The following is a 12,168-nucleotide window of genomic DNA, read 5'->3' as shown; positions in this document are numbered from 1 at the left end:
ACAACCGTATATAAGTACATTCTTGTTCTTATTGAGACTATATTAACACCCACCCTCCCACCCCCCACAAATCCCCATCCCTAATCCTCCCGACTTCCCAGGGCCCACACCTGGCACTACCTTCTGTCTAAAGTATCTTGTGTACGTATGGATTAAAAATAAAAATAATATATTAAAGGAAAGAAAAACAAGAAAAAAGAAAGAAAAGAAAAGAGAAAAGAAAAAAAAGAAACCACTCTTTGTGTTGAGCTCAGCCCCCCATCTTTATCTATGCTTAAATAGTATAAGTCATTCTATCTATATTTTATTCTCGTCTCTTACTTCTTTGTTATTTACCCCAACTTCTGTAGACTCTCCCGTTCCTCTTCCTAAACCTTATATTCAGATAAACATTTATACAGATTTGTGTAGGCATCAATATACAATCTAACCAAAAATAATCCCTTCCGATAAAATTTAAGCAACGTGGTTCATGCCACATATTCAAATATTACTTTACAGAAGAATAATCAAACTTTCCCTTCTAATAAAATTTAAACAGCGTAAATAATCTTTCTTAACCTCATTTTCAAACAATAATTCAAAATAATCTAACCAAGCTTTCCCTTCTTAGTAAAGTTTAAGCAGCGTGGATCAAGTATTACTTTACACAAAAATCAGTTTACATTCTATCTTAAGATAATCCCAACCGACTTTCTCTTCTAATAGGATTTAAACAACGTAAATCATTCCGCATGCATTTTACCCTCATCCCTTACTTGTCTGATATTTACCACTATCAGATTTATGCAGACATTAGTTTAAGATCTAGCTCAAAGTAATTTCACCCAACTTTCCCTTCTAATAAGAATTAAACAGCATGGATCATTCCACATATTCAAATAATACTTTCAACAAAAGTCAGTTAACCTTCTGTTTTAAGGTAGTCCCTTCTAACAAAATTTAAACAACATAATTCATTCCGCATTCATTTTACATCTATCTTAAGATAATCCCAACCGGCTTTCTCTTCTAATAGGATTTAAACAACGTAAATCATTCCGCAATATTTTACCCTCATCCCTTGCTTGTCTGATATTTACCACTATCAAATTTATGCAGACATTAGTTTAAGATCTAGCTCAAAGTAATTTCACCCAACTTTCCCTTCTAATAAGAATTAATCCGCTTTTTCTACCGGAGAGAGGTCGCAAACCCCCATTCGGTCCACAACTTTGGCAAATATTTTAAAATGTCTAAATCCTCGATCTCCGCTTTTCTGCTTCTCCGAGGGAGGAAAGGCTACCCCCTCCATCTTGCAGCCACGCGGCCTGCCGCTTGCCTTCTCCTTCCGCTTGTCTCTCCTTTTTCCAAGTGAGTCAGGAAGTCCCGCCTTCAAAGTCCTACAATAGAAATCTCGGGCCTCCGAAACAGAGTTAAGACGAAATCTTTGATTCTCAAATGTGACCGTAATGCCGGCTGGGGCCTCCCATCTGTACCGAATCTGTTGATTTCTAAGTTCTTTAGTTAAAAAGGCATAGTCTCTTCTTGCTCTCAACATCTGGAAAGGTATTTCTTTGAAGACAATCAGGTCCTGGTCATCAACTCGGAGACTGTTATTATGAAGCTTTTGCACGATCGCGTTTCTGGATTCTTTTGTGGAGAAATATATAATTATGTCCCTCGGGAGCTGTCGCTGTTCCGCTACCAACGAGTTCTGGCGATAAATTTTCCGAATCTGCCAATCAAAGTTAAGTCCCGGGCTTCCCACCGCATGGCTAAAGCTTCAGCAAAGGTCTGTTTCAGATTCTCTTGCTCCTTTTGCGGAGTCCTCTAACTCTTATTGCAAATGCCTTCCTATTAAAATTTATCATCACGAGCTGTTCTTCGGTGTCTCTAATTTTTTGTTGTATTTGAATATTAGTAGTCAAATTAAAATTAGCCTTCTCCAAGGTTTCCAATTTATTCTCTATTTCAGCAGAATAATCTGACAGGGCAGACACGGCTGCGAACGTATTCGCCTTCATTTGGTCAATTTTAGACTTTAAATCATCATATAGTTCCAATACAAATTCCTTGATTTCTTGTTTAAAATCATTAAACATTTGAAAGAAAAATTCCTGTGTTAAAAATTCTCCAGTAGAGGGCATAGGAGACAAAGGCTGTGATTCCAGTATAAATTCTTTAGGTTCTTTAGGCACATTTGTAGCAAGACGCTTCTTTGACCTGGGTGCCATAATAAATAAGCAAATAAGCAGCGCTTTCGCTCCCCTCTGTTTCCAAAGAAAAAGAATTTATTTTGTTAAGGAGCGATCTGCAGGAAGGTAAAACGGCTAAGTACATCCCCTATCAATCACCAACGGAGAGAAATCGCCATTTTGAAGTCCGTTTAGACAAAGAAGTCTCTAAGGCAAATGGTGCTGGTATTTAAGATAGTAATAAAAGCATAAATCTCACAGGAGTGGGACCCGCCCGTATTAATCCTGGCTTGAAAAAACTTTGCTTTGTCCTGGGGGGGGCTCGCCTGTCTGGGGCTGCCAAAAAAGGCAGCTGAGAAGAACTGGCTGGAGATAAAAGCTCCGCTCCCGCTGGATCTAATCTCTGTCCACAGCCAAAAAAAAGAGAAAGGCTGTGGATTACGAATAGACCCTAGCATACAGAGCTACTCCCTGCCCCTTTCTTAGCCAAAAAGGGGTGATATCTATGATCTTATTTAGATATACAGACCAGATCTCTGAGAGGAGCTCGGTTGAGCCCTCCTCGGCAACAGGCCACGCCCCCCGGAGAAAGGCTTCAAATTTTTTATAACAATTACAGGATCAGATTTTTTTATTTGGAATTTTTAGCTATGAATTAATTTCCCTCTTCCTTCAATAGATTTTATTCACAATTGAATGACTGAATGAATGAATTCAGTCATTCAATTGTCTTGAATGAATCTCAATTGCTCTCATTTCTCATCCTAAACTGGAAGATACAGAAATATATTGTTCGGTCAAGACTTTGGTCACAGCTTGGAATCAGCATGCAACCTGCACAGAATAATCTATTCACACTGTGTTTGTGGCTCCTGCAGACTTCCTTGGTTTATTGAGCAGCTGCAGAAAGTAAAGTGACACAAGGAACATCTAGATAAAGCCAATTATCCCAAGATAAGAGCCTTTGTGAGGACTCATGATGGCAAGAGCATGCTCACTTCTCTGCACTTATTGTGTCTGCGGATAGACACCAGCAGCCCTGTATGATGTGACCAGGTTCCTTCTGGACAAACAAGAACTAAAGGAACCCTTGCATGGCCAATGTGAGGAATGTTTTCAGTATATCTATCAGATAAAGTCACCTATTTGGAGATAAGATTCCAGCTGGACAAATCATTTGGAAATGTCAGGAACACACCTGTGCTCAGTTACCTGAAGAGAATTTGAGCCAGTTACCCTTAAGAAAATGGGCAGAGTTCTTGGGGCTATGAGGTCTGCCATGTTTCAGACCTGCTGTGTGCCTCCAAATTAAGGCCTCCAGGAAGGTGGCTGTGATGGAATGGCTTTTGAAAAAGCATTTTTGGGACAGATTTTTGCCCACAATAGCCAATGAAAGCTGGTCAAAGAGATGGAGTGAAATAGGACTCTAGCTAGTATTAACACTGTTTGAAGGGATAGGGCAATTTCAGTTTCCTGAAACAGGCACTGAAGTACCCCACTCATAAGAGTCCCCCACTGTACCCAATAGTTTTGGGTGGTGCCTTGCGGGCAGTATCTTCATTGAGACAACAGTAGATTGTAAAATGGGTAGTAGATACTTTCAAATGAAAATGATTACAATCTTGCTTAAGGCCTTGTTTAAGCACCAACTCTAAATTGAGGTTGATTAATATTGGGAATATATTTCCATGGGAATATAATGATACTGATTTACCCTAGATCTCCCAACCACTTCTAATAGTGCTGACCATATAACTTGCTGGAGTAGCTATTGATGGAAGTCATATAATTACAATACTGCTCTTTCCCAAAGATCTATTTCTGGAAAGTTACATACAATATATGCTGTTTGCACTGTAATGCCAGTCCCATACAATACTTAACTGCTATGATTTAAAATAATAAAGCTATAAAATTATTGAACAATATTATCTGCAAATGCAGGGCAATATGTCATTGGTCAACATTGGTCATTGGTCAACAAATTAGTGTGATCAATCTGAAACAGGTAAGACACTACAGGGTCTAAATCAGTATCTAGAGATAATAAAAATGTTGTATGAGAAACAACACCTTAATACACTGAAAGGCTCATGTTCTCATGTTAAGCACTGGAAAAAACATAGCCTGGGCAGAGTGTAACTCCTCCCTGAAAGAATAGATAGTCTTATATCAACTTTCCTTAACAATAATAAAGACTAAAGACGAACAGAAAAAAAAGTATTATTCTTGAGTTCAAAGCAATAAGATTAGTGAAATCATTAAAGTCAAAATTTCAGCAAGTGACTTTGCTTGCAAATATGGAAGCTATGCATAGGAAATTTGAAGTTTAGATTCTGGCTTTCTTTGTCTGCTATTTCAGAAAGGATAGCATTCTTCTTCTGAGAAGTTGGATCAGTCTGCTCATCTATTATTTTTACTTAACAGTTACAAGGCACATTACTGTTGTTGGAATCCTTCTTACACCTTGGAATGCAGATTATGGATCTAGTCTTTCACTGAAAAGCTCCCAAAAAAATCACACTGGCAGCTTTTTCTCGATCGAAATAGGCAACAGTTGCTCCTATCTCAATAAAGTTTAAGTAAATTATGGTGTTTTATGCATAAACCATTAAAATAATTAAGCTCCAACAGACATAAAATACTGCCATTCAGTTGCCGAGAAGCACACAGATCAGAACTATTAGTCCTTGATATAGCAATAGCAATAGCAGTTAGACTTATATACTGCTTCATAGGGCTTTCAGCCCTCTCTAAGCGGTTTACAGAGTCAGCATATTGCCCCCAACAACAATCCGGGTCCTCACTGACTGCATATTTACTCCCAAGCTTATTTCATGTTAATGTTAATTTGATGTCAATGTGAACAAATGCTAAGTGGACACAAATATAGGTTAGAATATATTTTGGTATGTAGCAGCTTTACCTTTACGATCCCATGAATAGGCAATACCTAGACGATGGGATACATGGTTGTGGCAGCCCTTGCCATATGACTTCCTGACAATGCAGATGCATCACATATTGTGTTACTTCAACTTCATCTAGTATGTATCTAGTTTCCTAAGTTGTGAAACATTACCTGGAAATATACTGACATGCCATCATCGTAACAAGCATTTTGTTCAAGACGCTTTTATACTATGAAGGTAAGGAATGTCGAATTCTGTTTTTACCAGTGTCAAGTGTATAACTAATGTTCCAAAAGAAACACAAATATATTTTAACCCTTTATGTTTCCTTAAAGTCTCTTGGTGGATTATGTGTACACATCCATGTAAATTTCTGGACAATAATGTAGCAGTACTGAAGTATGATGTTGCTTTTACTCTGGGACTTAATGTCAGTTTAATTCAAGGGTGCGCAACCCCTGGTCTGTGGACTGACACCGGTCCATGGCATACCAGAAACTGAGCCATGCAAACAAGCGAAGCCCCATCTGCGGGATGCAGGCAGCACATGAACCCATGCCCCTCTGGTCCATGGAAAAACCTCTCTCCATGGAATCAATTCCTGGGGGCCGCTGGCTTAATCTATATTCTAATACTACCTGGTAGTATCTTATCCATACACCAATCAAACCAACCCTGCTTAACTCTTCAGCCCCAGAATAGATGCTGCTATCTGTTGAGACAATATACTATTCCCATACTTTGATTAATGTGTATTGTAATGACAGAAGCAAGATATCTGCCAAACAGGATTTTTAAAAATTAAGCAAAAACCCTGCTCATTTTAATGCCCCTTATTTACAACATTTTATTTGTTTAAAATCTTTCTAGTTTCTCACTCTTTTGAAAGAAAATTCCTTATTATATATAAAGAAATAGGTATCTCCATCGGCCAGTTAACAACTTTTACTTCATGAATGGAATGATGCTATTTAAAAAAATCTACAGTATTTCACATTGAAGAGGACACAGGAATTGCCTGTTTGATGTACCTTAAAAAGGTACATTTCATACGGACATTTTTATGCATGCTATTTTTGTAAATCATTACATTCTAAGAGTATCAGAACAAAAAAATTATACTTGTCTGCCTATTCTGAGGGAAAAGATATTATAACAAAGTTCTACAAAATGCAAGATCACCTCATTTTGCCGAGTTTTAAAAATTCAATATTGAACATAATGAAATGGGAAAACTTTTGCCAAGTTAAAAAGGACAGAAAGATGAGACAAAGATAGGCACATTTATCAACAATAGAAAGTCAGGAACTAGTTAAGAGTACAAATTGGAGTAAAACCTCCATACATCTCTTCTGACATAAAATAATTAAAATATGAATATGCAAATTCTGATAAACATTTATCAAGAACTTGTTCATCACTTTACATTTCAAAAAAAGAAATATAAATGAACAATCAAGCTAATTATAAGCTTCAGCTGAGCAACCTAATCTAAAAAAAAGGAATTAATTCCTTGAACATTTTTAAAACTATCTTATCATTTTCTACTTTAAAAAAAATCAGAAACACTGACGGTTTAACAAAAAGCATACTTTAAAACTGAGCATATTTGGTGCAATTCATTTTAAAGTGCATATAAGCTTTAATATTATTCAAAATTATTTTTTCTAATAAATTTTCAACATTGAGGAAAAAAGAGTTAGCAGTCAGAAATGTTATAATTTGGATATGTGAAAAGTATGACTCAATGATCTAAATATCCTGTTCTCATTCTAGAATTCAATGTGAGAAAACAGAGGAAACTAAATGCTTAGAATTTTTCAGAGAAAATATCAGAATCTGAGATATCAATTGCTATATCCCAATTACTCCAATTTTTGGATGTTACTAATTAGTCAGAGCCATAAGTATTATTCTATTTTAATAGCTGAACATAATTCCTGCTGAAATAAGGAAATACTATATTTTAACATCATAAATGTTCTTCTGTATCAAGTACATTTAACAGATACAAATATAAGTGGTAATACTAATTTAGTTTCTTTTCACCAATTCTTCTATACCAAAGTTTTTTATTTATATATATTAAAATGTCAATATAGTAGCATTTGCCTATTTGTATTGATCAACAGAATCTGATTTTACTATGGTAGAAATATTTCATCAATATATGTACATAGATAAAAAATAAATAGATTTTATTGTTCCAAGTCCTATTATATATTAGATATATAAACATATTTTTTAAAAAATGTTTTATGATCAAAAGTGGAATTGAACCAGTGACAAGTAAGATTAAAAAAAATCAATTTAACAGAATATACAATTTGAATATTTTGCATAGGAGATTATTCAGACAGCATCCAAAATAGTTTAGAACAAAGATGGGAAGGGTTGTCATTCAAAAAGTCATGTCACACATACCTTTTCCAGAACTGCATCATCCACTAACACATCAGTTTGGAACAAATGTCTGGTGCCTATTGCAAGAGAGAGCTTGGAGAGTTACAACTTAAAGGAATTGTGACCTTGTAAATGGAGGCCACAAGTAGTCATTTGAAAATTATTCACTTTTAGAATGGCCCTTAAAAAATTCTTCAGGTTTTATTTTCAAAGACATCTGCAAAAAGTAGGTTTTGAGTAACACAGTAACCAAAATGGCTGACTGTTTAGGATGAAAATGGAAAATTGTTTATATGTTCCGTCGCAGTAACTATGACTACAAGAGGTAGTGAAGAAAATGTGCACAAGATACAAAGTGATTAAATGAACTGCAGCATTTGCCTAATTAGTCTAATCAGTAGAAATATAGGAAAACGATCATGACAGAATCATGAAGATCATTTTTCTGATCCAAAATCAGACATTTTTATTGAGACAGTCTTGCATTATTAACATTCCTATACTAACCAGAATGTTCACTTTCCCCCCCCAAAAGACACATATTGCTTAGCTGAGAAAGATTAAATACTGTATGCATGTTTAAATACTACACTTAGAATCTAACTGCAAAACACTGTAAGAAAGATATGAGCTGCTACAGATCTCAACTAGTTAGGATTTACAACTGTGTTTTACCACGAGACAATGTAATGCAAATTGACTAAATTCAGTCCACTTACAATTTTACCATCACAACAACCAGTTTGGATTACGTTCATGTATTGATAATATGCAAGCACTACTGCCTTCCATTGGGATGAGAAAGTTGCAATGAAATTGGACTTGTTTCCTTGTATAAACATAGAAACTGAATGAATTTTGTGTCTTATCCCCAATTTCATTTTGTAGAGTCAAACCAATATACTCTTCCCCACTCCCCATCATCTGACTCTTATTTTGGGCTTGTAACATAATATCTTTTAGTCTTAAAAGTTCATTACAATGGTTTTTTAAAAACCATTAAAATATTTTGCATAATCTTTAATGTGATAACGTGTTTCCCCGAAAATACGGCAGGGTCTTATTTTCTTTTTACTTACAAAATATGGCCTTGGGCTTATTATAGGGGAGGGCTTTTGTTTTGGGGTTGCTGGGCGGCTGCTCCCTTGCGAACTGGCTCCCAAAGAGCCGGGCACAGCCTCAGCGGCGAAGCAGCCATGAGGTGACCAAGTTCACGAGCAACCGCCCGGCAAACCCCCTCTCCAGCCTGGCAAAGCGCCATTCACTGACCTAGGGGGTATCCCTAAGGCGCCAAGCCGCGTGGCGCTCTGCCAGCTGTGCCTGGCCGGAGAGGGGGATGTCCAGGGGGGTTATTTTTGGGGGTGGGCTTATATTTTTGCCCACGCGAAAAATGTAGCAAGGCTTTAGTTTCAGGACAGGTCATATTTTCAGGGAAACACGGTATTAATATTTAATTGATTTAGCCCCTAATAATGCAAAGAACACAGCTATATTGCCACTAGCTATTACTTTATATTCAAAGTCTTATCTATATGTTCATAAACTGAATATAGTGCTGTAGAGACCCAGAAATACTAGTCCTTAGTTCAGAACAATAACACTATGATCATTAGAAGATATTTCTAAACACTTATTCATTATAGAAAATGTATGCGCACCATACTATACTCAAATGTGTGATAATGCAAACACAGCATGTGGTTTATTAAGTGACTATTTTGATAAATGTAGGTTTCCATTAAAAAACACCCATTTGTTAGTTAAATCAATATTGTCTAATCATAAAAGGGCAGCTAATTATTTATTTTGCTTTTCTTTCCTTTTTATTGACGAGAAAAATCAGCATATAATTTTAAAATGATTAAGAAAAAAAGGGGGAAAAGGCAGATTCAGCAGAGATGCACTTTGCCTCCCTTTTCTAAAAGTGTATTCGTCGTAACAAATTAGTTATCAAAAGTCTATGGATCTATATAAATCATAATTCTAACACATATGAGAGGATTGTGTGTGCATATGCACCTGAAGAGAGACTAAGATTAATCAGGGTTTGTATTCTTTCCATGCATTTTATTAACTATATCCATGTTTTAGGATAAGATCTCAAATGGTCTCTACATAAGGTAACATATTCAATTAAAAAGTTAAAACATAATAGGCTAATTGTTTAAAGAGCAGATAAAACCAGCCCAGCCATAAATGGGGAGCAGGGGAAGCTTAGCAAAATAAAATGCATTCAAGTTTCTTTCAAAGACTTCAAGTAAGAGAGAATTGTAAATGTTTAAATGTTAAATGGGATTACATTAATAAGATGCTATGTTAATACTTTCTAATTTCATCAATTGTAGTTAAGTTTGATATAAGAGCTTATAATAACCTTAAGTCCTTGGAAAGGTTATTAAGAAACTAGGTATGTTTCAAATAGACTGATCCCAAACAATTCAGGACTTCAAAGATCAATACTACTGTAGCACTTTTCATTCATTCCAGAAATGGCTCATAAATAAAACCAATGCAAAATTGGAATGATGTGATCAGAGGGCTTATCAAATACTCTTGAAAGATGAATTTTATAAATGTGAATTTTTCAAGACAGCAATAGAAAAGGAGCACTGTGCATGGTATACAGTACAGCCATAACTAAGCTAGTCAGAAAAATTTAGTCTAAAAAATTCTTCATTTTGCTAGAGAATTTTATGCTGTAACAAGTTATCAGACAACCAAAATCTGGATCTAAACATGATTATTTCAGAGAAAATCACACTACTCAATATCCACTTTGTATCTCAGAAGATTGTTTTTACATTTAGCTCTTAGATTGGAGAACAGGAAAAAGGTTTTATGCTTACATAATGAAAATGAAAATACCTAAACAAGTTCAAAATGATAAATGAAAACTAGCATACTGAAACACATGTACTCCAGAATACAGGAAAAGAGTTCGAAAGACTAGCAGCAGCTTTAGGTTACTCCAAGGACAATCTTTCTTCCAATTGTGAGAATTAAAATACCCTCTAAAAATCAATTTCTTGATAAATAATGGTTGCATTTTGGGATCATGGAAATCTTCAAAGTTTTATGAAAACTTTCCAAACCCCACTGAATTATGTATCACTTTGAGAATTCAACAGCCAGCACCAAAACTTCTAAATTAAGGACAAATGTTTTATACTTTAAAGTGCTATTAGGATGTTTTACAGCAGAGTGGGAAAAAGTTGATTAAAAATCTGGACTATAAAAGCAGAACTTACCAGAAGGCTAGCTCCAGTTTGGAATAAGTTGTAAGGGTAAGAATGCGTTCATAGTGAGCACGTATATGTGATCCCACCGCTTTGCCAGGAGCAAATCCCATCTTGGTAGCTATTTTAGTCCATTTTCTGTCCTTGCAAACCAAGTCAAATCCACCTTCCTCTGCAACTAGCTATAAAGTAAAAATGTATGAATGAAAACAGTGGTAAAAATACAGCTAATAAATGGTACTTTGTAGTTTTTTTTCTTTATTAGTAATCTATAAGTTATCAATAAGAAAATTTTAAAATAGTAATTTGATATACTAGAGAAAAACAATGTTTTAAGTAATCAACATGTTCTCCAAAAATGGGTGAACTCTTCAAGCTCACCACTTAATTCTGACAAAGTGACACAAGGTACAATTCCTTGCCACTTTTTAATAGAGAACAAAAAACTGTTCTATAATCTCTAGAAGAGTGATCCCTAACCTTCCTGGCTCTATGAACTAGCAGCCGCAGCGCCAGCAATGGTGAGGGGGAGGGATGATTTTGCGCACACAACCTAATTCTGTGCTTGTCCAAGTAGAGCTTTGTGCGCTTGCTTTTTTGCAGGCCATTTTCCAAAAGGCTGCGAACCGGTAGTGGTTCGTGGGCTGGGGTTGGGGACCCCTGCCCTAGAATGTGTCAATTTAAAAAAAAAAATCAAAACGGAAAAGGAAAATCCCATATACAATATAAAATAAAGCCTCATTTGCACCTTGTCCGTGGCCAAAAAAACCTGTATCCCCAGTCACCTCAAGGTTGACATTTTAATCTGAATTTTATTTCTAGAAAATGCAACCTTTCAGTGGCTTTAAGAACTACTTCTAAAGTTTGTCAAAAATGGTAATACACAACTTACCCTGTTAAGCTGGAACAAATCTAGAATTTTTCTTTCTACATGTGGAATTTTCAATGCGCATCCCTGGAGTTCCCAGAACTTTGCTATCTGGTCCAGAAAATTCAGTTTCACCCTAGTCTGAGCCTATTAAAATATAAAGTCAAATATTATAGAAATCAGCTTTCATTTTGATGTTTCAATGTGAAAATTCCTCAAGTCATTTTGTATGGTGAACAAAAGAAACTGTAAATAGCTGCCCAAAGTCATTCAACTGAGATGGGCGACCACTCAAATTGAATAAATAAATATTTATTATCCTATCCACATCTCCGTGCTTAACATAGCAATTCAAGAGAAGTATTAAATGTATTTCTAAACAATTATATCATGTGTACTTGATATATGTGATACTTGAACAATCATTTTGTTTAAATACAACTAGTGTTCTAATAAAATACAAAAATATTTCTTTAAAAAAATCTGTCTCACTGAAATTATCAAAAATAAAATTAGAATCCGGTATATTGAGTATACAGTCACAGTCAAATTCAATTTGAAAACCAGGAGGT

The 12,168-nt window shown here is 35.5% G+C and overlaps 1 protein-coding gene across 1 annotated transcript in view; it reads right to left on the bottom strand.

The window, feature by feature from the left end:
- Nucleotides 1-12,168, bottom strand: part of KDM5B (lysine demethylase 5B) — a 57,250-nt gene that overhangs the window by 32,123 nt on the left and 12,959 nt on the right. Inside the window, 5 exon segments of the mRNA XM_032217281.1 lie at nucleotides 7,514-7,539; nucleotides 7,542-7,569; nucleotides 10,741-10,781; nucleotides 10,784-10,910; nucleotides 11,621-11,743. Coding sequence (XP_032073172.1) covers nucleotides 7,514-7,539; nucleotides 7,542-7,569; nucleotides 10,741-10,781; nucleotides 10,784-10,910; nucleotides 11,621-11,743 — 345 coding nt within the window.

The sequence above is a fragment of the Thamnophis elegans genome, chromosome 5 (assembly GCF_009769535.1).
Source record: "Thamnophis elegans isolate rThaEle1 chromosome 5, rThaEle1.pri, whole genome shotgun sequence".
Lineage (NCBI taxonomy): Eukaryota > Metazoa > Chordata > Lepidosauria > Squamata > Colubridae > Thamnophis > Thamnophis elegans.
Note: the sequence above shows the minus strand (reverse complement) of the source record. Positions and strands in the feature narration are given on the sequence as shown.